Below are 25,352 nucleotides of genomic sequence, written 5' to 3'. Positions count from 1 at the left end.
GCCAAATAATGGTGTCACTTCCTCAACCAACTCTGTCACTCAGTCACTCGCAGAGCTTGCTGGCACATGTGTGACTTGGACGGCGCAAAGCGTGACACATGCTGGGTAGATACGGCGCTTGGCGACAACACCAACGACACTAGATACATGGTAAATGGTAAATGGTCTGTATTTATATAGCGCTTTTCTACCTGAACGATACCCAAAGCGCTTTACAGTACATACATCACATTCACCCATTCACACACACATTCACACACTGATGGCTGACGCTGCCATGCAAGACGCGAACCACGACCCATCAGGAGCAAGGTGGGTAAGGTGTCTTGCCCAAGGACACTACGGCAGCAACGGGGACAGAGCAGCACTAAGCGACAAGAACACCCACCAACGTGCTCGGCGTTGTCTTTGATAAGTGACTTCTTATGTTTTATAGATCTACCCCAGTGTTTGGGGAAGAGAAGAGAAGAGAATGGTAATATTAGCTAAATTGCTGTCAGAGGTAGAGTTGCCACCTGTCCCGTTTTTCCCAGAATTCTTCTCTTTTTTTTTATTATAGCCTATTATTCTTATAATCATAATTGCATATCATTGATGTGGCAACCTGTCCAATCAGACCAACCTTGACCAAACTCAATGTAACTTTGCGTTAGCGCCAAGTGTTGCAAATCCCCAAAGCCGCACAACCCCATAATGCATTGCGCCGCATTAGGCTGTTTACGTCACGGGCGCAAGATCTACTGGTGTTTACAAAACCCGAATAATTTGTGATAGCCTACTGTCCAATTAATAACCGAGCCTGCTGCCTCCAGTTAAGGAGCCAGCTAGCTTGGCAGCTGTAGCAGCTGGCTGGCTGGCACAGGTTAGCGGCTCGCTAGCACGTTAGCTGCCAGCTCCCCTGGCAGAGACACTCGCCGGCTACCCCCAAAGCTTTCAGCAGCACCTATTTCACAAGGACGCAGTAACGACTTTCACCGTGTCACTTCCTCGTCTGACTGGGCACTAGTGGATTGGCACAAAGACAGTTTGAAAGAAAAGGAGAGACGGAGAGGAACAAGTAGGAAGAGCTGAGGCAGAAAGAAGTATCACGGTGCAACAGAGTGAAGGAGGCAGCTCCATCTTTCTGAAAATGTGTTTTCCTGAGGTGCAGTGACTTTTTTTTTATTTGCCAGCACCTGTTAGATTCTTTATTGACCTGCCACAGTTGGAAGAGAACTGAGGGTAAACATCACTGACAACCCAGCAGCACACCGCAATTTTTGTACAAAACTGATCTGCATTATACACCAATTACCAGCTCACAGTAGGACAACAGTGCACACACAGAGAACCACACATGGAACTTCGGCAGTGTTTCTGTTCGTTTAAACTAGTGAAACTACTAGCTACATTCACCTTCACAAAAACCACAACAAATCCTTCTCTGTGTTTGGCTAAGCTGGCAAACATTTTGAATTGCACAGACAGAAACAGTCACTAACACTATTCTAGCAACGGCAGTGATGCCAGAAGAAAAACAAAGGAGGGATTAATATCACTCTCTACCTGAACATAGCAAAACAGCTGGCATGTATGGAGGCCTCCCCCTTCAGCTGATTAACACCCAATGCAGCCATCTGAAGGTGGATGCTATGTGTTCCATCAACAGCCTCTAATTGGAGTGATGGGCATTGTCAATGCTTGATTATACACATCAGATCCACTGGCTACCTTGATTAAATCTTACATAACCACAAGCAGCTATTGGTGAATAACAATGCTGTTGAAAACATCATCCTGACTGCTGGATGCAGGGATGGCAGAAACTGTCCATTCAAACATTTTTTAACATAATACTGAGTTTACGTAAGCTTTACTTAGAGCCACCTGTTCCCACATTCATGAATGCTGTCTGTCAGAAACTGGTTCCAAGAAAACAAACAAACAAACAAAAATTGCAGCTGTCACAGGTGTGCAATCTGCAATATAGCGAATCATGTGATCATACAGTTTAATAACTACCGTTTACACAAGTATGAACATTTTACAACATTAAATACGACTAAAACAACGTGTGGGTTACGAGAATGATCCGTTTATGCAACCTTAATTAAAAAGAGACCATATGCACTGTGTGCCTGTGCCTCATTATGAGAATATAAGCATTCTCTAGGGAGAAGCTTCTGTGTGCATCTTCACTCCATTACCAAAGCAGCAGCAGTATGTCACGGGTGGAGGAGCAGTGTTTTTAAAGGCTGGACTTGTATGCATATGAAATTATAACGATACTCTCCTGTCATCAGCACGGACAGCAGGTATGTGGAGTCACATGATCGGACCTGAGTCACACTCAAGTCATGCATTTGAAGAGTTTCATAATGATTTCAACTTGGACTGAAACACCAGTGACTCATGACTTCACCTGGATTAGAGTTTCAACAAGTAGGATAATCCATAATCTCACACATTCCCTATTGTCAGTTTTTATTTTATTTTCTGTAGTCTGAATACCACGAGTTTTACAGGATCCCTTCCCAACAAATAGTTTGATGTTCAGCCCAAAACATGATAACAAATCGGCCTCTAAATTTAGTGGCCATGTGCTGCAGTCTGTGGTTCTGGCCAGATTGTGATCCAGTTGGTGTTTTGAGCCTGAGCCACAGTCAGTGCATCCAAGACTGATACATGGCTGGCTAGACAGTTGGTAGTCTTAATCTTCTTTAATAAAACAAATGTGCAACCAGGAATGTTTAACGTCAGCTTGCTGTCTGTTACTGCAGAATGTGCAGCAGCAGCTTAATGCTCCAAATATTTATGTATCCATGTTACTGTAGTCATACAGAGAACTGTCAATTACAAGCATGATGAAATTATCGATATGAGTTAAAAAGAGTTTCATCTTCATTATCATTCACAAGTCACGAGTCAGAGTTTCAGTTTCAGTTTCGGTGCTTAGCTCAGTTGGTAGAGCACCCGCCCCATGTGTTGAGTCTATAGTCCTCACTGCAGGCGATAGAGCATAGACCGGTATTTAAACCATACCGTACCATGTCCACAGATAGACGTTGGACAGTACTATGTGTACTACTTATTATTTAATTTCACAAAAACAAAAACAGACAAAAGCTTTCACTACTGTTGATGTACGGTGCAGCCATTCTGGATGACGTTTTTATGACATTGTGTTCAAGTCGGGTTTGGTGTGGTTCGTCCCACTTTCCGAGCCGGATTTCCGACTTCAGGGTGCGTACCAGGTGAAATTTCCGAGTGGGAACTTGGAAAGTCCAACTTCCCAGTACAACTGGAACGCACCATAAGATACCATTTAAAGGCTCAGGACACATCTTCAGGTGTTTGGAGTTAATTAGAGTGTGACATCATTAGGTTACAATAGTGAACTTTATCACTACAGTATAGTATATTCTAATTTTAGATACTGAAGTTGGAGTTTTCATTGAATGTGAGCCATAATAATTACAAAAAAGAAATATAGACATTTCAGTCTGTGTGTGTGTCAGTCTGTGTCTATATTATAGGAGAGTTTCATTATTTGAATTAAACTACTGAAATAAATGAACAGAGGCACCTGTAAAAAAGGAAAACATACTAAACAGTATTTTTCTTTAAAGTTTTCAAGTCAGAAAAAATTCAGTTGACAGTAATTTATCAGATATTTTATCACTGATCACAGTTTTGTAACCAATGATTACTTTAAAGCAGAAGTAAGTGATATATTTGTGTTAATATAAGTCTTAAATAATTATATCTTCCGACAGCAATCACTTACATAGAGTGTTTGGACTGAAACACGGGTCTGTCAGTCACTCTGCTCTGCTCTGAGCCGAGGAGAAAACATTTATCGTATCCTACAGTTCTTATCCAATGAGGAGAGAGAACGGCATGCAGGGCTGTGTGTGCAGCCAAGGGACGCCGTGAATGTGGCGACGTTGTGACGAGGACTGTTATGGTACGTTCGAGGAAACTCGTATTTTTCCGACCGTGAAGTCATACCAGTTCGATCTGGTACGAGTTCACGGGTCAGAAGTTACGAGTGGCCGTTATAGTGACTTTGACCGGTAAAACAGGTCGGAAAAACACGAGTGGGTTGCCTGGAACGCTACAAAGTCGTAAGTTGTGACTTGAAGCTGTAATTTACGATTTCAAAAGCCTGCCTGGAACGCAGCATTAGCGAAAACGACTGGACCACTTACTTCTGCTTTAATCAAAAGTAATCACAAACTTGCAAATTTACATTTGAAAAATTATTTCTGATTTGTGTCAATCTTGACTGTCAAAACGCTGACTTGCTCGCCCCTTGTTAGATGTTAGTGAGTATTTCAGTTAAGGTGAGACATGAGCTGTGAGTAGATGTTTCATTTGGATTCTTTGCCACAGGCTACACTACATGACTTGTAGAGAAAAATAGTGAGGGTGTAAGAGATAGAGGAAAAGTAAAGAGGAGAGGGACATAGAAGAAATGCAACGTGAAGCAAAACAATGAAAAAATAAACAGGCTGGATAAGCGAGAGCATGAGGGAGACAAAAGTGGAGATAAAATGTTTTTCTATTATTCTGTGTTGCTGTGAGCAGCCTCTGCACTCCAGCATGTGTACGGACCTGAGGACAGCACAGCTAAATCACACACTACAGAGAGCAAGGAAAGGGAATTTCAAAAAGTAAATGCATGTAAGGGGGATTTTTAGGGAGGGAAAGAGAGACGGGATAGAGAAATGGACGAACAGATAAGCGGAGGGGGGAAGGTAAGCGAGACAGATAAACACAAAAACAGATCGAAAGGATAAGTTGCTGTATTATTGAGCAATTTCATACAACCACTTCCAAATTCTCTTTTAACTCGCAGCCAAGAAATTCAATAGTACTTATCTCAACAAAAGTGCTTTAGAAGACTTTAATGTCTCTGCATCCAGAGGGGAAATCAAAGGAAACTCGAACAAATGATGTGCGGATGTGTGCGTACAAAACACAACAATGTCAACACATTAGATTTTCTAAAAGGCTGTTCAATTGTTAAAAAGGACCTAATGTATGAGTGAGCTCTTAGAGTAAGTCATCTCAACGTCTCACATAAGCTATAAGTTCTCATTATTCAGACATACAGACATGCGTCATCAGGGCCCGAGGCGTGCGTTTTTATACTTTAAAGGCTACACATAAAACTCCACTGACAGACACACACACTTATATTCATGAACCACCAGGATTCAAGGGTTTGCATTACTTTGATTTTAACAAATACTTGCAAAGGAATCCGATTTGTTTTGATGAAGTTTTGTATCCAGAAAACTAGAGAACGTCCTCCTTAGGTCATTTTTTTGCATCTTAGCAAACAGCCCATTACAAACTAGAGCTATGCTTTCCTAGTGGTGGAGGTAATCATGGCATGAGCTTAGGATGAGGTTGGTGATATGAGATATGGAGCAGCAAAGTCTGTAGTAGGTGGGGGCTGTGGTGGAAAGAGGGGACGACCTCTGTTTGTTTCCAATGGGGAAACCGATAGACATTCTTTCTTTTAACCACTATCACTTCCTAGACTTCCTAGAAGAGCTTAAACTCAAACTGTAATATTTCCCTTAACCCATGACCAACTACTGTACTTTTTATGCCTAAAACCAGGTGTGGGTGTATGAAGTATTAAAGGGATAGTTCAACATTTTGGCAAATTGGCCCATTGCCATAATCCCTATAGTTTAAGGAGTAGGTTTGTTACATTAATGGCCTTTATGCACAGCTCCACAACTTCCTGAAATAAGCCAGCTCCTTTATTTCCTGTCTTACATTATTGGACCAACTGATTAATCCAGGTGTGTCTGACCTCACAACAGTGGTCAGACACACCTGGATTAATTAGTTGGTAGTTAGAAAAGAACCTGCACATTCACCACGCTATGAGATAATAACGGAACATTACAGGACGGAGTTGTTTTCGAGGTAAATTCATGCAAAACCGCTGATGCGCGTTCCCGTCTGGGGCATTTTTTCATCAAGCAGTCTCTGCATTTGCCTCGAAAACAACTCTGTCTGGTAACGTTCTGTTATTATCTCATAGCATGGTGAATGTGCAGGTCACAGCTTGTCCACCAAAACGTTTTGGAGTTGTTGGATTGTGTATTTGATGAGTTTGATGAGGGAAAGCAAGAAATCCCATGAGCCTCCATAGTGTAGCTGTGAGCAGCTCACGGCTCTGCTCTGCTGTTCTAAAAATAACTTGCACCGACAATTAAAGGTAACGAACCTACTCCTAAAATTATAGGGATTATGGCAATGGGCCAGTTTTCCAAAATGTTGAACTATCCCTTTAAAGTACTTTGAGTCTTAGTAATTCAGTTCAAAAATTACAATATTGGAGCATTAAGTACATTATGGCTGGCGGTAATCAGATTTGATCAAAATCCCAACCAACAAATTTGCCTCTATCCTGAACCTGTTAATACATTTAATACAACAAAAACTGTTTTTTTCTGTTCCTACTGCTCTTAAAAAAACTGGACTTTGCAAGAAATTGAGATGGCTTCCATTTTGTCTTTATTATTTTGGGTTAGTTCTTAGTGCTGATGTTACAGAGTTCATGCAGGTCTAGAACCAGCGGGTGGACTGTGCGGCCCACTGCGTCCCTAAATGTGATTCTGAGCTCTGGACGTACACATTTCCAACGCTGTCAGTGGGAAGATATTTCAAATGTTTGGAGGTTTGCCCCTGAGCCAATAGATGCTGTATGTCAGTGTGATGAGGCAGAAAGTGCTATGGGTGCAGCAGAGGTAAGGAAGGGGTGGGGGGGAGGGGGTTGTAATGACAGGGTGATGGTATAGCAGCCAGTGCAGCATATCTATCAGCGCTGAGCCAAGATGGATGGCTTCAACTGCAGATATTATTACAGCTAATGATTCACCTCAAGTGGTCATTACTCGACTACGATCCGTCTCCCTCGCTCTGAGCTTCTTCTTTTTTTCTCTCTCTCTCTCTCCATGAGAGTTGGGGAGAGTTGTGAAGCGAGACACAGATGTGTGAGCAAGTGTGTGAACGAGCGTAAGAGGATGAGAAAGGAGTGAATATCCATTAAATATCCATTCACATCTGACCCGCGAGTGACTGTCCCATCTCTAAGTCGGGCTCTGAGAGCAGTAATACAAGATGGATCACTCACGAGAGGGGGAAAAATGCTGCATTTGTGTTGTATTCAAGAAAAACTGAAGCTGAAACACTGAGATTCATCACCCGTGAGAGATATTGCTACTTTATCCGACCCACTTAATAGCACAAATACATGAAAAATGTCGTGCAGGGTTAAAGACTCATCAGATTACAGCCTCTGACAAAGGCACACTCAACAGAACGTGAGAAGTTCTGTGTTGTTTCCATTCAGCAAACATTGCTTTACAAACCCACGGCGAAGGCAAGTAAATAAACCAACGCGGGGCAATAGTTTACCTGACACCAGTGAGCAGGAGTGATTAAATATATATGAGGCAGCAGTGTTTGACTGAGTGACTGGAATGCGCCCCTGAAGAACAAACCTTGAAAGAAAAACAAGTCTGCCTCCACAGGTTCATCCTGAGCTCCACAATTCATTTTCTATTCAAGCAGTTTCTAAATACCTGCTCTGTAAACCAGGAGCATTCTGTGTGTCTACTTAAAGCAGAAGTAAGCGATCCGGTCGTTTTGGCTAACTTCTTGTCAGCCGATGGAGTTAGCAGTCCCCGCCCTCGTCCCTACATCACCACATTCACGCGCATCCCTTGGCTGCACACACAGCCCTTCATGCCGTTCTCCCTCCTCATTGGATAAAGGTTGTAGGATACAAGGAAGTATACAAGAAGTTTTCTCCTCGGCTTACAGCAGAGCAGAGTGACTGACAGACACTCAAACACTCTATATAAGTGATTGCTGTCGGAAGATATAACTATTTAAGACTTATATTAACACAAACATTCTGCTTACTTCTGCTTTAAAGCTGCTCTAATCAATGTCAATCTAATGTCTTTATGTTATCAATAGATTAATGATGATGTCATATGAAAGGGGTCCACCATAATTCCCACCTCACGTTCCCACGTTCATTCCCACCTCTATAGTACTTCTTAACAAAAAACCGGCCCTGCCTCCTCCATAGTAGAGTAGAAGCAGGTGTCACGGACGTTTGAGTCTTATTTTTATTTTTTATCTTATTTTCTTTTTATTTTTCTATTATTTTAATCGAAATAATGGTGGTTGTCTATGTGCTCCACGCGCACCATACCTTCTGCGGCTCTCTGGTTGTTGCATAGTTGTATGTGTACACCATGGGTAATATATATATTCTGTGTATTATGCTCTGTGTGTATATGGACATGTATGTGTACCCCACGTGCATAGTGTTCTCTGTGTGTATGTGATGTGTGCGCACAATGTGTACATGTGAATGTGCAGATGTATGAGTACCATGTGCTCGCTATGTGTGGTTTTAGATGCAGCTGTGTCAGCACTTGTGCCCAAGACAAGTTTCCTGTCAAGGACTAATAAAGTATATCTTAATCTTAATCATAAGCTATGTTTCCATCCACACGCTTTTATGGGCATTATGTTATATCGAATTAAAAAATGCCTTATGGAAACAATAAAATGTCATGAATATCAGGTAAACCAGGTGAATTTATCTGCGATCATGTTTTACGTCATTCAAAGACATGGTGGGAGTAAACGAAGAAAGATGCAAGTGGACAGACAAGCTTTCAATCACGACCCCCCAGAACAGTTTGGAGCGCTGCTGTTCCCAAACCACAGGTTTCTAGGGTCGTGTAGCATATAATACTAGGTACATCTGCATCTTCATGAAAACAGTGTTTTGCCTTTAATAGACAGGACAGTAGAGATAATTAGATATAGACAGGAAATAGTAAGACAGACAGAGGTGGAATGACATGCAGCAAAGGCCCCCGGTGTGTCCTTTGCTGCATGTCATTCCACCTCTGTCGAACTGGGGCCGGCTGCAGCGAGGACTGTAGCTAAACGACGCCCCAACTTGTGCAATATTAAACCATTTGTTGGTGGATGTGATCCATGTTTGCTAAAAAGCTAATTTAACATGGATGTAGGGCTGTTCCATTTTGGCCAAAAATAAAATCTCAATTTTCTTCTCTCAAGAATTGATTTTCGATTACGATTTTTTTTGTGTGTGAAATGACAAACTATTTTATGTGTCTTTTTAAATGGACCTGGAGTCTAATAATAAAAAAGTATATCTGTCTGTCTGTCTTAAAACGTGATGTCAACCGACTGCCTTCCACTGATTGGCCAGAGCGTTGTCACCAGAAGAGTCGCTAGCGAGACGTCCGACACGAGAATCAAACCCGCTAATTTAAAAAAACACACCGACAACAGCCACCACTGACCTATTAGTCTGTGTCTTTAACATATAATTTCCCCTATGGGACAATGAAGGATATCTATTTGTCTATCTATCTGTCTATCTGTCTATCTATCTGTCTATCTGTCTATCTATCTGTCTATCTGTCTATCTGTATGTCTATCTATCTGTCTATCTCTTTCTCTTATTTTTCTATTTCCCTGCTGCTGTAACAATAAGTTCCCAGCCTGGGATCAATTAAGTATATCCTATCCTATCTTGTCTGTACAGTATATTTTAATGTGTTTTAATGAATGGTTGTTTGCACAACAACATTAAAAGAGACATTGGTGTGTGTGTGTGTGTGTGTGTGTGTGTGTGTGTTACCTGGTAGCAGGGAGAGTGCTGACTCTGGTGAAGAACACAGATGGCTCCACATCAACATGGACTCCCAGAGACAGCTCCCTGTAGTAACCCTCCACCTTGCCTGCTCCCCCAGAGTACTTGAAGTTCAGCACGGCTTCCAGAGTCTGAGAAAGGACAAGAAAAGGAAAGGTATACATTAAAGTCGAGCTGGTTTGACAATGTACTACATGTAAGGCCTGATTCAGCTTAAAAACGAACAAAGGAGAGAAGGAGAAGAAGTGATCCACCATCAGTGTATCAAAGAAACATCTGTCTGGATGAGTGAGTGTGTAATTGAGGTCAGAGGCCACAGTCGGCACGCTGCGTCCGGCCCCTTCCATCAGCAAAACTGTTGTGTTTTTGAAATCAATGGATCAAAAGTCATTACCATGAAAAATAATAAGTGCGCCGCAGCACAGCTATTGTGCCGTTTAATGAAATGGAAGCACGACGGTGGGAGGGGAGGCGGGGCGGGGAGGGGAGGGGTGGGGTGGGGTGGGGCGCGATTGTGGCTCAGAAAACGCAGCATTCAGAACCGACATGTCACGGTGTGAGAGGCGACGGTGGAGGCTGAGTGGGTGCAGTAGGTGGGCACGCAGAATTACTCAGAGGTACTCAGAGGTATTTTGTGGAGGCACAGGAAAAGCTGCCAAGTGGGCGAAGGATTGGGGGGGGGCGGGGGGAATTAAAAGTGGTGGTTTATGGTGAGGGAGCAGTAGCTGAGTCAGGCAATGGGCTGAAGTGGGGTAAAGGGAGCATCCAAGGTCCCGCTTTTTCCTCCTATGCAGCATATATCATCTCCCCACATATTGCTGATGGAGCCACTGGCTTGCGCCTCTCCCTGAACAAACTCCACTGATTCCTTGATTATTTTTGCTCTTTATCCTCCTCATGTTGGGGCACGGGGCCAAAGTGGAATGATTCGGAGCCTGCTGGCGAGACGTCTGGCCTATTACAACCTAATGACAGGAGCACAGCACACTGAGCAAAAGAGAGATGGAAACATTAGAGGTGATAATTATTATTGTAGACCAAGCACCTTAATTTTAAATTTTCACTTGTGTTCAGCTGCACGGGCTGTGGTTCATCACTTTGGTATACTTTCCTGTTATAATCCTACTTTTTCTTTCTTTCTTTCTTTCTCTCTTCACTCAGTTGGTGACCGCCATCCCATTGACACACATATTAACCCCCCCCCCATCCAATGGTCATTGACTTGTGGCAATGTCAATTATTGTGTAAAGCTCTTTCCCACTGCTATGTTCACTGTAAAGACTCTGTACAGCAAATTGCACAGTGTTCTGTGTAGGAAATAAAGAAAATTGTGTGAGATTTTTGTTGTTCTCAATTTGACCATTTGAGTCATGCTTGTTCTGGTTATTCTGCATATATTGACTGACTGTTACACAAAACACTGGGATGTTTGTACAGAGCTGAGCTCCAACTACTGGGTAAGACTATAAGATATTGATGTTCACTTTGAGAATTTATTGTGTTGCTTATTCTTTTAAGACTTCTTATTTACAAGATAGAGTTGATTATTGATTGGTTATAATTTTAATATTGACAAGTTGAAAATGAAAAGGCATCTTCCTAACAAGGTGAAAGATTCAATGTGGCCAATAAAAGCAAGATGAAGACATACTGTAACATAACAGTATGTAACTGTACAATATAAATATTCAAGAAAGCATTCAATGGCAGCCCCCCCACCTCCAGATTCACTGTTGTTACTCCTTTGTGCCCCCCACCAGAAAATACTCTGGACCGCCCCTGGCGGTTGAGAATGAATTGTAGGTTGAGAATGAATTGTAGCAATTTTGAGAATGGTTGAGAATGAATTGTAGCAATTTTCAAATGTCTCAAAAAAATAAATAAATAAATAAATGTAAATAATTAACAATGCAGATATGGTGCAGACAACCAATGAAATGTCCCCTACTTTACTGAAAGACCTGTTCTGATTATACATGTAGTGAAGACTCTGGAGTTCTCACCCGTGTTCGTGGGCTCCCAAACTCTGTAAAATCATAAAATCTTGAAAATGTTAAACATTTATGCTTCTTAAATGTAGATTTAAGGTGATTATAGAGAAACATCTCTTCTCAGCATGCAAATGCAAAAGTCCAACTGGAAGATTTATCACTCTGCACAGTGAAGCTCAAACATCAAAGTGCAGAAGTAATGAGCAATCCACATTTTGTTCAGAGAATAAGCTTGTGGTACTGTAGCTTCTTATATAGTAGAGTAAAACAGGAAATGTATTCTACAAACAGAGATTACTATTCACTATTGTAAAGACACTAATCTCAATATCACAAGCATATCAATCATCCAAAGAGGATGGGATAGTTAATATAACGCGGTTAATGCAGAGCCTGTGAGCTCAGAGCCAGATATCCACCATGAATACGGCTGTCTTTATTATTCGTCTCTCCCTCTGAGGAGACAGTGGGACGAGTCTGCTTTGGATGTAGAGGAAGTGCAGCAGCCTCGCCGACGTAGCCAAGAGACAGACTCATGCTGCGCTGGCAACAGAATGAAAGGAGCAGCACGCTGATAGGAATCTCATTTGAATTGACTGACTCAAATCACTCAGATTCCTTGACGCTGGTCGCCGGCCAGCTCCGTTAGAGTCTGGGCTTCCTCTACGACACCGCGTGCTCCTGTTTGTTAAAGGATGCTGTTATTCCATCTTTTGATTATCATCAACGAACAGTGATGTCTAAATAACTGTTGGTTTTACAGAAGATCCTTTAAATTACAAATAAAAAAGCCAGGCAGTAACATGTTGCACCATCACAATTAAAATGACCATCCCACACATCCTGGAAAACCTGGACAATGGTTGACCAATTTTCCAGTCATGGAAAACACATGGAAAATGAGAAAAAAAAAGTCAAATGTCCTGGAAAATTGTTTATCACACTGTGAAATCAGCTACCAGAGCTCTGTTTGACTTTTTCAGACCTCACTAAGGATTTCTTCACCAAAAAACTAGAGACTTTGAGTTGATGAGTGTTTCCAGGATTGGACGGGTTTTCTCTCCTCTGCTGAGTGACAGATAGAGGAGCAGCAGAGAGGTGTTCTGGGTGTGGTTTAAAAAAAACAACAACATGTGTGTGTTGTTCTATGGTAAATCGGTCATTATTTCTAAGCATGTAAGAGATTTCAGATTTCAGAGATAAGTTAGAGCCACAGACTTCTGGGGGTGAGAGAGGAATAAACGTACTGTAGAAACAAACTGGTTAAATGTACAAAAAGAATGGGACGGGGGATGTATTAGTGCATGGTGTGGCGTGATAACATGTCTGTCAGACTGTAGCAGCTGAAAATGTCCTGGGAAATGACTTCAAGAAAAGAGTAGGAACCCTGTCTGGTAGATTCTTTTTAACAGTGCGGAGGGGGAAAATATGCAAAGTCACAAGTTGCTGTGTTAGAAGCAGCTGTGTGATCCTGTATCTGCCCGTGTGTGGACTTCCCATGATCCTCTCCGGGGACAGCGATTGCCTCAGCGACACCGGCAAACAGTGGCTGCTACATCACTATTCTCCTTTCAAACCGAGGGCCCGACCCCACCCCCCCCCCCCCTTCTCCTCTTCCTCCTCCTCCTCTTTCTCCTCCTCCTGCGTTCAATCCTCTCCCTCTGCTCTCGGCCCCCCTCAGGACCCTATTTCAATCACAGTGAGCTAAAAATAAGCTGTGCTGTAATGAGCTGACTGTGTTAGAGCGAGGCCAGCAGCAACACAAACAGCCTGGCTGGCTCACATGCTTTTTACCTTTCGCATGCATACGAACCATGTGATGAGCGGGAGGAGGAGGAGGAGGACGCCCCGGACTGACGCCGCGGCTCCACCCAGGCTTTGAGGTGCAGAGGCTCGGTGAACGGGGGGGTGGGGGGTGGGGGGGGGTGTTCACGGTCAAGTTAAAGTGCTGGAGCTTTCAGCCGAAGAGGAAGTGAAGAGGAAACATAAAACAGGGGAAGTGGAATCTTTTATAGTCAGACTGTGTCACTTTGTGGCTCAAGGTGACAGCTGCTAAAAGCTCCTGCTCTGTACCAGTAGCACATTTGAAGCTCGTGCTAAGTTACACCTGTTCTGCACCAAAACCTGAATGTATAAGCAGGTTTTTAAGGGTCAAATTGACCCAAACTGTTCCCTTCTTCCATCCTTCCTTTCTCCCTTCCTTCTTTCCACAATCCTTTTCTTCTCCCTTCCTTCCTTCCTTCCTTCATTTCATCCTTACTTCTTCCTTCCTCCTTTGGCCTTTGACCTGATCTGTTTCCTCCCTCCCTCCATCTTTCTTTCCTTCCTTTTTCTCTTCCTTCTTTCGTGCCTTCTTTCCCTTCTTCCTTCCTTCTCCTTCCTTCCTTGAACAAATCTGTTCCCTCCATCCATCTTTCTTTCCTTCCCTTTTCCCTTCCTTCCTTCTTTCCTTCCTTTTGGACCCAATCTGTTCCTTCACTCCTTCTATCTTTCCTTCCTTTTTCCCTTCCTTCCATCTTTCCTTTTGTCCTTCCTGCCTTCCTTCCTTCCTTCCTTCCTTCCTTCCCTGACTCAAAAGGACAACAGGAGGGTTAAATGCAACTGACTACGGGTTCTTCTTTTCTCTGTTTACAATGACCCACACAACCATCATGACACACCACAGAGCGCACACACACACACACACACACACACACACACACACACACACACACACACACACACACACACACACACACACACACACACACGTAGAGCAGTTTGCTGCCATGCAGACTGGTCACCACCCTAGGGTTTGTGCATCTGTAACGTGTGGGAGTCGCCGTGTGAGACGGCAGCAGCGTTTGTGTGTTTTTAGAATTAATTGAGCGCAGCCCCGAGGACGACGCCGCACTCGGAGGACGGTGTGGACGCGGTGTGTTTGGTTAACAGTGTCGCGCCGTGCCACGCCGAGCCGTGCTGGGCGGTTGACACGGGCAGGTGTTCACCCGGGTGTCGTGTTTACATCACTGCCAGTCGGTGTCGGAGCTGATAAATACCAAACTACTGCAGAGTCACTTCTCCTGGGAGGGAGAGCAGATTGTACTTTTTTTCACACACACAGAGAGAGACGACAAAACCTCGATGTGAGTGTGTCTTGGTGGGTTTTTGACCAGTGTGAATGAGGCTTCAGTGGTCAAATCAGGTGGCGAGTTTCATTAAATATGAATGTCACTTCTCTAACAGATGGATAATAGCAGTGACTGACACAGTAATCACTTGTGTTGCTGCAAGTACTGTTCCAATTCAGAATCTACATTGACCCAAGCACAGATCAAATCTCCAGATAGAAGACGTGTCCTCTGTTTAATGGAAGATGCATCGGTATGTGGACATAAAGATGGTGGAGTATCCCAAAAAGCATTTAGCCCCAAATAGCAACAGATGCTGAATGAAAGCTGAAACTGTTCCTAACCAATGGCTGTTGGGAATAAAGTTTTTGTTTGTTTGTTTTAGGCAAGACAGTACCTGTTGATGCGTGAGCCAGATAAGTGCTTTACAACAATACATGCTAGAGCTTATGGTGGGTGCGCGAGCGGAAATAATGAAAGTAATGGCAAACAAACACTGCATATCTCCAAAATCAGGCAGGTTTCCAGGATACCAAGTCACCTACTCATTTTAATGTAACAATTGCCAATGAGAACCGGTGTCAAAAAGGGAAAAAGGAGGAAAAAAAAAAATCGATCACGGACTTTCATGATCGATTACCATGGCAACGAACGAAGCTTCGAAGCTTCCAATTTTTTGGGTCAGCCCTAGTTGTGAGGCTGTCCTACTGGGGAATCCAGCAAACTGATTAGATTTTGATGGTCAAACATTACAATGCAAGATCATTTGGTGTCAACATGATACGGTATATCAGTATCAACATCCTCAGGAGAACTGATTGGTGGTCAAAGGTCAAGGTCACTTTGACGTAAGAAAACCCTTTTTAGCCATTCATCAAGACTTCACACGGCAGTTATGAAACAGTTTCATTCAAATATTGAACATTTTCTTTGCTTCTAGATAAACAGGGCTGTGAACTGCAGCTGGTCTGAATTGTGGAAGCAGACGACCGTGATGTGGCAATTCTAGTCGGTGGAAAGAAAAGTGGAATGATTATATCACTCAGCTATCATGCATTACATGAAAGCATCATTTGGACATTTGCAGGCTTAAACACTTGATTATAATTGGAGGTCTATGAGCCTTGAGATAACAAGGTGGCATAATAGTGTAGCTGGTACACAAGTAGATTTGAGGGATTATAATAAAAACCCATCCTTACATACTGTATGAAGATAATTATGGTTGTTTTAGCAAAAATAAGAAACAGTAACGAGTGTATATAAAGGTAGGGCAGTATACACAGAACATAATATTGCTGTCAGTTGTTTTCCAGCTATTTTTGCTCATTCCCATCTCACCATGTGACCTTCCACCTGCTGTTGTGTCATCCCTAGACACAGGACAGTCCTCCAACACAGCTTCACCTCCACGCAACACGGGTCAAGAGTTTAATGTAAAGGTGTTAGAAGAAGGTTCTGATGCCGTATTAAACATCCCCCTCCTCAGACATTTGACCACAGTAACAAACACAGCTGGTGTTGTTGGTACGGCGTACACTCCTAACAAGCTATAATACATTAAGCCACTTTAATATTCGTCAATCATTCCTAAACTCCCTGAATGTTTTTGGGCTTGTAATGTTCTCTCCCTTCACATTGTTGCTAATCTAATAACCATAAAGCTGATCCTCTTTTAATATGAATATGTTGATTAGCTCCCAGAACTGCCAGTGGCTGGTTCACTGCCCTTTGTTTTATCTTTAAGAGAATGCTTATTAGATTTCAGCTGCTTAGCGGCTAAGCATCACTGACCTGATACGCATGGCAGACTCAGTATTAGGCTGGATTTTACCTTGAAAGCCAGCACTCTGTTTGATTCCTCTTGTTTTACTGTGTCACAAGTCAGCAGCCTCCATATCATATCCTTCTATGCAAACACATTAATAAATATTTGTTGTCACAGACAGTACTGTCACTCCTGCACGCATTGTTAAAAAACAAGAGAAAGGAGTGGGATGCTTTTTGAAACTTGGCTCTGAGATGAACTAATGTAAAAAATATGCTCTTAATTGGCTTCTGTTAATGATAATGAAATATACTTTCCACAAGATTATTTGTAAACAATTGTTCATTATTCAGCATATTTATGGTTGTGCTACAAAATCCCTTATGTGTATCCTCAAGGTCAAACAATACAATCAAAGGTTCCTACTTAATTTAACATTGGTTAAATCCTTTAATTGTGAAATCGTAACAGTTTGCTTTAATGTGCAGTCTTTTACAGCACATGATCCTCAGCCATCACCTGATCAATGAAGAGGATTTGAGACACCAAATGTCAACATAGAACCACATAAAAACTAAGTGTTGAAGACTCAAAATGCAGTCAACCTGCTTCCCCAGCACTGTGTGGAAGCTGTTGGACCAAATTTGATTGCCAACGAATCCTGATGGGTGCGCAGCAGTGGAGCACAGGCCACTTCAGACCAACACAAAGAGCTCAGAGTGGAGTCTCTCAGCTGAAATGGTGAAAACTGGCAGGAATCACATAACTCCTAAACGGCACAATTTTGTCATAAACCAGTTCTAATAGAAACCACTGCCCATCTGCTGCCCTAGAATTGGATGGGATGTCACCATACCTTCAGTCTGGATCAGGGCCACTGGACACTGAGCCGTCTATGTTAGAACCAGCCCCAGTACTGGATATGTATTTACAGTATGTTACCTACTTGACTGGATAGTGAGAATATTGTTTGTCTTTCGTGGGGACTGATATGAAGGCTAGGGTAAGTGTGTGTTCTAATTCTAATTTCAGTAAGTCTTCTTTTATTCACTACATTCTGGGCCAGTCTGTATCAAATGTTTATATTAGTTTTTATCCAAGGCACAAATTGATTCAAAGGGGACCTATTATGCTTTTCCTGCTTTTCAGACTTATAAATATGTTTAAAATGTTGGATACTTGTTCTAGAGGACGTGGAAATGCCATATCATGAGGTGGCCGTGTGTTGTGCAGTTTCCGGAGCTCTGAACGGCTTCAAACGCTCCAGTTTGGAGAGTTTTTTTCTACAGTCTCACTTTGACATGTCACAGGTTGAGGAGAAGATCCGTATTGGGCAACTGGCTGCCTGGCTCTGGCCTCAGTGTCCAGTGGAATTTGCAGACTTTTGGTAGGAGGTTGACGTTATATCAAACTGTAGAATAATAATATGAGCTTGTATGCGATAAGTATGGAGTTTTTTATTAATCGCAACTTTCAATAGTGCCCCACTGGGGTCCAATATCATATTAAAAGCCCCTGAAATGAGCATAATAGGTCCCCATTTAAACTCATTATACAGATATTTACAATCAATGTCCCTCCTTCCCTTTTATATGATGTGTCTTCTTGTGTGGATCCACAAGAAGAACAAAATATGTTTTCATGGTTTTAGGAACCACAAGTCATTGTAATTTTACATTTTCTCTCTGCAGCTCCAGGAGCAACAGGTCAGTAAACGCTGAGTTATCAAAAAAACAACCAAAAAACAGCATATTTCAGGAAAACACAACAAAACTGTGAAGGTTGGATGGTGGGTCCAGATGGGTGGAGCTTGGGGCATTTCAGAGAGGGGGTGACTGCTTTTTTGTGATGTCGCAAAGTTATAGAGATCCTGTTGGCTCGTTATAAGGCTCGGTTTCTGAATACATTTCCCTGTGGACTGACTCCTTTCAGAGCCTGGACCCGTTTCAAAATCAAAACAGATATGAGCATCTGCCTTTACACAATATGGAACCTTTAAAATTACACAGTTGTGAGCGCTTCAAGGTACAACCCCTGGCAAAAGTTGTGGAATCACCACTTTTGGAAGGTGTTCATTTAGTTGTTTCATTTTGTAGAAAAAGGGACATGCCACAAAACAATTTTTATTCCAAGTACCAACCTTCTGGCTTTAAGAAAGTTCGATCACAGACGTTGACTCCAGTTTCCACCCATTTGTTTTCTTGTGAATTTTCTGTTTACATATAGCTTTAAGTTTTTTATCTTGATGCTACCAGTGTGATATATTTTCCTCAGAATTGAGTGATTCCACATTTTTTCCTCTACTTGATCTAAAAAGAAAATGTGACTGACTACAACAATTTTCTTTTTTGCTTTTTTTTTGTGTTTCTTATGGTTGGCATTTGGAATAAAAATTGTTTTGTGGCATGTCTGTGATTTGCCCTTTTTCTACAAAATTAAACAACTAAATGAACACCTTCCAAGAGTGCTGATTCCATCCTTTTTGCCAGGGGTTGTAAAATGACCACTCACACCTACGCTGTTATTCCTCTTCCCCCCTTATTCTCTGACAATTGAGGAGTGGGGGGATTTCCACACAGCCACTGGTAATAATTGCCAACACGAAAAAATAGAATTTCACCATGCCATTTCCACAGTCTCAGCAAAAGCCACAGTAAAGGGCGCTGGTGTGAAACATCATTATCTTCCTGCAGACGGCCAAATTGGAAATGGTGTAAAGCTCCCCGTTTATGGGAGATACACTTACCACATCAATTTCTCCGTCTCTTTCAAAAACATTTATTTTTCCAATCTTAATTTGAAAAAAAAAATGTGGTGAGTAACATGTTCCGCTCACTACACACATTCTGTTTTGTTTCTCTCTTTTTTTCCAGTGGCATCAAGCCATGAATACATGGTGTTTTTTTTTTTATTTGCCAGGAGCTTTTTCCTTCATAACTTGGACAGGTGGTTGAATGGCAGGTAGACACAAGGTCGCGATGTACTTTGGTGATGTGATGGAATGGAAGTCTGTGTGCCTAATTGTCCTTAAAATGAGACTTGACCCCCAGTTAGGTTGCATCTGCCTTGCGGCGAGGAAGTGAGCCGTCAGCGAGGAGAGCTATTTAGTCAGAAAAAGTGAGAAATGCCTCCGGGGCATTCAGATGCAGCATGTCCATTTGGAGTGCTGCTGGGACCAGCTCTCACATGTACACCTGGCTGTCAATTACTGAGCCAATCAGACGAGGGCCCCCCCCTGGACTTCCCACTTCCACGCTGAGAAGTTAAACAGCATCCTGAAGAAAAAGCTCCATATCGAGCTGAGGCGGTGAAATGGAAATCAAGCACAGAGCAGATAAAAAAAGGGAGACATGGCCGTCCGGCGTGTTTCCTGGCGCTGCTGTTCATCTTGTCATCTTATTCTGATGGCCTCTTCCAACTTGATGCAATATGCTCGCAACAGTGTGAGCAAATGAGATCACTCGCTTATCGACATAAACGATCGAGCTGTCTTATACATCAGCCAGTCTGCGTTTTTTTTTTTTTTTTTTGCTTCAAAAGAGGCTCTTTCATGGTATTTGTGTCCTTGAGACAGCTTGACATTATCACGCTTCTGCTGTGCTTGTTGGCAATTGATGATTCACGAGAGGAGGGCTGATAATAGCCAATCGGTCCCACCGTGTTATGACTTTGCAGTAATCGTCGGATGATGATGAGGAGCAGGCGAGAGGGGTGCTGAGAACAACTCTGTGTTGATCTGACAGCTGATGGAGGTTGGAGCATCTAAAACTGCTCAGTAACAACCAGGCTGCATGTAGACCAAAATAGCTGACACCGCTGACAGGGAAAAGGAAGCTTTCTTTTTCTTTTTTCCAAGGGAGAGGACCTAGTGAAGCACAGAAGTTTGCATAGCATGCTATAATCACTTCACCAGTTCCACAACCACCCCAAAAAACCATAAAGCCTATCTGCTCCAGCCCCGAGCAGGTCCGTTTAATGATGGTCCTGACATTTCTGCCCACAGCGTTTAGAATGTCACGCTCTGCACCCCCTCACAGTTGGGGGTTCGCCTCTGATGTGGCAATTAGGATGGAAGACATTTTTAAAGAGTGGGTGAGCAACCTGGGATGGGATGTCAAGCTCAAGATGTTATAGGGCGGGTGGAGGGGAGCAAAATATTGCCCCCCCCCCAAAAAAAAAAAAAAAAAAAAGATTGTGAGAAGAGCCATATGACATAAGATCCCCACCAGTGGGAGCACTTCAAACTTCAGACAGATGAAGGAACAGCAACATCAAGCACCACTGATCTCACTAATTCACCCGTTGCTGGCCTTCTGATTGGTCTGCTGATCGACCAATCAGAGTGCTTCTCCCCATGTCACGAGTTGCGCAATGTTCTAGGGTTGGACAACCCTGGGATGAAACCGTATTCAACGAGCTAGGTAGACTGCAGTTTTTTCAGCAAAAACTACTTTTTAATTTTTCAGTATGTTAAGAGGTGTAACACAACATTACCAAAGTTTTACGAGGAGAAACAGGAGATCAACAGAGATTTAAGCCTTAGCTAGTATCTAACGTTAGCTAGCTAGCACCATTAGCTAGCTAGCGCCATTAGCTAGCTAGCTATTATGAGTGACCAAAACAATGATTTTTCACCACTTTTCCCAAATGCTTTAGCCACGCCTGTCTTCTATCATGGACATCATTTTTCCGACAGATAGGTTAATTCAAATTTTCCTTACAAGCAATTTAAATCTGCCTAATTTTCAATGTTTTCAGTGTTTTCCAATGACCATGACCATTGTTCGGCAAACATAGCAACAGCAACCGAGGAGGGCGGGACTTGGCAAAGGGTGACTGGTCCTTTCAGCCTCAGAAACCAATCAGTGGATCCTGGTATTCAATCGAAATATGTTAAAATCAGCAGTGCTCGTGCTATACTGCTTCACCATCATACTTACCAACTACCGTTATTACTATTATTTCCTACATGGTACTTAAGAGACTGGGTCACAACTTGTTGTTAGCTGTACAGTAGTTTCATTTCCACTTCTTTGGAGTTTATATCATTCTGTCAAAGTGCTGGTCTCACCGCCTGAGGCCACACTTGTCTTTTTCTGCTAAAAGGTCTCATATCTTATAATTAAAAGGTGAGTGTTTAATTTCTTGGGAACAATCAGCTGCTGTTTCACTTTTCTCACATATTTAAGTGTGAAAAATGACAAACTTGATCCAACTGGCCTTTTTGAGTTCTGATACATTTTCTGCAGCTGACATTTATTTTACTATTTTTTTCCACATCTGGGTCTTATTAAGTTTTATTTCACCATTTCATTTCATGTTTTTTACAGAAGGAAGGCTTTTTGTAATAGACATTTTATAAGTGGTATACATACAAACTTTATTATGTACATATAATATTACAGCTAAATCTCACTAATTAGTAGAAACCATATCCCACCTGTTCCCTCTGCTTCCTTCCACTGCAGTCTGCATTTTTGCTCCTTTCCCACACATGCAACTATTAACATGGCAGTTGATAGAAAATATTCACCATACACCTTATGATTGAGAGGCTAAATCAAATATGTGTCACAAAAACAACTAGGTAACAAGTGCAATAAAGAGTCCAAGGCTCAACCGTGAGTCACCACCAGAGTTTGAAATGAGGATAATAGTCCCTCTTTAAGACAGTATCAACACATGCATATGACTTCTGATGAAAACTGACACATTCAGTTAAATAAATAGACTGACACACAGGCACCACCCGAACCGCGCGCACCCCGAGCAAGCAATTACAGTAGATGGCGATCAGTCACACATTTAATGGAAGATGACTAATCTGGCTGAAGCTTATGAATTGGCACATGTATTGTAACCACCACACACAAACATTAGTGTGTGTTTTTTTCCCTTCTGCCTGTGCATCTGATATTTTCACCACTTTAATTAGTAGGTGTCCTCTTCTAATTAAAGTATATAAGCCTCTCCAAAAATAAAAAATAAAAAATAAAGCAAATAAATGAATAAAACGTTCACTCATGTCGTGTTGGTCAGTTTCATTTCCAGTAGATACAGTTAAACAAGAAAACATGTCTACAAGGCAGAATGAATATTAAAGCCTGGTATTAATTCCTACCTTTCACAACAACTGTTTTGTAAGCTGATTAAGTCCCTGAAGGTGGCAGGTGTGTGTTCATCCAAAACCATGCTCACACACACACACACACAGAGGATCCACAGCCGCACCAGCACCAAGCTGTTGCAGAGAGAAAAAAAAGTACACACCAGCTTCTGTGCTGTTGTGCACGTCACACTGGTTGTGATTCATTATTCCACTGAGTTTCCTACTTTCTGCAGTGCGACTCCACAGGAGCGCAGGAGACGGCCGCGTCCCAGAGACACACGGGGGGGAGAGGAAACACACTTCTCATAGTTCCACCAAAACTCATCACCCAATTAGGGTAAAACTTCTCTCTCCTCTTTACCTCGGTGGAACCCCTGCAGGACTGCCCCCTCTCCACAAATCCTCTCTCTCTCTCTCCCTCTCTCTGCATCCTCACCCAACAATCCCAGGTTACCGAGGAAACGGCAGATTGCAGTTTATGCAAATATTCAAAATCCCATTTCTCTGGTTGGCTACAGCAGGGTCCTCTCACATGTCACGGACTTGGCATAACCTCGTTGTGTAACTGTGTACATCACTGATATGAGACCAGTTAATTACCTTTAAACAGTTTGGTATTATAGTGTCAGAATATCCCAAATCAAAAAGTCTGTAGGTGTTTTTATAACCAATTCACCTCTGTCAAATGTTTTTAATAAAAAAGAAGTTAGAAGTCACAGCAGGGACTGTGCTCTTGCTCTTTAATGAAACCAATCTTAGATGAGAACAGATTATGAACCTCATCTCCAAAATTGGGATTTCCACCTGCCTAACAATGAAAAAGGTAATTCTAAGATACTAGTGCCACAGTTGCTGCTTCCTGGAGCCACCAGAGTCAGAATCTTTCTTCTATTACTCGGCTGTGTAACAGTATTCCAGTCGCTGGCCTGTTAGAGGAGTCTGATGAATCCGTATCTGAATCTATTAGGTTCACCAGGGTATTTTTCAGTAGGTAACACTATAGATGATATAGGATGAAGCTTCATCTACTAGATCAGCCATAACATCATGAACACCTGCCTTTTGCTGCCAAATACACAACAAACTGCGCTGCACTGTGTGTTCTGACAGCTTTCAATCAGTCTGTTGGATGGGAGCACACCGGTCAGCCTTCTCTCTCCACATGTATCAATGAGCCTGTGGCCGCTTCACCACTGTTCCTTCCTTGGACCAACTTCTGATAGATCCTGATCACTGTAGACCAGGAACAGCCACAAGAGAGAGACCCAGTCGTCCTTGGAGAACTGGATCAGATCCTTACACAACTTACACATCAATTTTGAGGGCAACATGTTGTTCACTTGCTGCCCAATATATCCACCCACTAACAGAAGCCATGATGAAATGTTATTCACTGTTATTCACTTGGACTGAAATTTTCTGACTTCCTGCTTCCATAGGGGAGCCTTCATTTCTCATAATTAAAGGAGACACATTATCCTCCCTCTCCACAAATTAAAATAGTTCTTAAAGAGATGTCTGTGACATGCTTTGGTCAAAATCCCCCAAGGATCAAACACCACAGCTCTTTTCATCCTCTCTAAACAGCCCTATTCAGAACGGCTGCTTTCAGTGTCTGTCCCTTTAAATGCAAATGAACTACTGCTTGCCCTGCCCCTTCTACTGGTACCATGTAGGGGTGGTATTATGCAAATTTGAATAGTTGCATCACTGGAAGACAACTGAGGGAACAGCTCGTAAGACCACATGGATTTCAACCTAGGGAGCCTGAAAATTACAAATTTTTTGTCAATTCTCACATTTTGGAGGCCAGAAGGCAAGACAAACACCCAGATATATGTTAAAGAGCCTTCAAAAAGTGATATTTCCATAATATGTCCCCTTTAAGTCCAGTAGGATCTTAGTTGGGCCCACTATGTCTCAATAATGTATGAATTTTAATTAATACATCCACATCATCACCAACTATAAATAAGTGAAGGCAGAAACTTGACAAATTAGCCAAATGAAGGTGTCGCCAGGCCACTTTTCAGTTTCGTTCCTCATGTGTCTCTTTGTACCACAGGGGAACAGAAGCACATAAAACAACTGTCCTTCAAGTTTAAGCTCTTGCGGCACCACAACGTCTGTGCTGCCAACACACCATCAAAGGTAGACGGCTGTTACAAGGCTGCAACGCTGCCTCCTGCAGAGCTCATGCTGGATGTTGCTAAATATAAACCCTCAATTAGAAGCAGGTCATCATAAGTATTCATGTAAAGGCTGCATCACAGGGTTTGGACTCCCAGGTTGTTTTCATAATAATGAGCTAGGCTCCCACATATTACTGTATGTATCAGTTTTAAATGCGCGCATACAAATGGAGCTGTAATTAGCTGAGATGAGGACATGTACTGTTAATTATTTGTGTCAATAAAGTTTGGGTACATTTTTTAACTGACAGTAGTGTGGTTGTAGTATGAACGTTAAAGGAGACATATTATCCCCCCTTTCCACAAATTAAAATGTCAAATGTCAGGTGTCTTAAAGACATGTCTGTGGTCTAAATCCCCCAAGGATCAAACATCACAGCTCTTTTCATCCTCTCAAAACAGCCCTGTTCAGAACGGCTGCTTTCAGTGCCTGTCCCTTTAAATGCAAATGAACCACTGCTTGC

General features: G+C 42.3%; 1 protein-coding gene across 3 annotated transcripts in view; it reads right to left on the bottom strand.

Moving 5' to 3' along the window:
- The window catches only part of trappc9 (trafficking protein particle complex subunit 9), a 266,554-nt gene that overhangs the window by 132,815 nt on the left and 108,387 nt on the right, over positions 1 to 25,352 (bottom strand). For all 3 annotated transcript variants that reach the window (XM_085792340.1, XM_085792339.1, XM_085792338.1), the window contains one exon: positions 9,707 to 9,849. In XM_085792340.1, the coding sequence (XP_085648466.1) occupies positions 9,707 to 9,849 (143 nt within the window). The remainder of the gene's footprint in view (positions 1 to 9,706; positions 9,850 to 25,352) is intronic.

Source organism: Trachurus japonicus, chromosome 11 (assembly GCF_045865225.1).
Source record: "Trachurus japonicus isolate A0001 chromosome 11, Traja_1.0".
Taxonomy (NCBI): Eukaryota; Metazoa; Chordata; class Actinopteri; order Carangiformes; family Carangidae; genus Trachurus; species Trachurus japonicus.
Note: the sequence above shows the minus strand (reverse complement) of the source record. Positions and strands in the feature narration are given on the sequence as shown.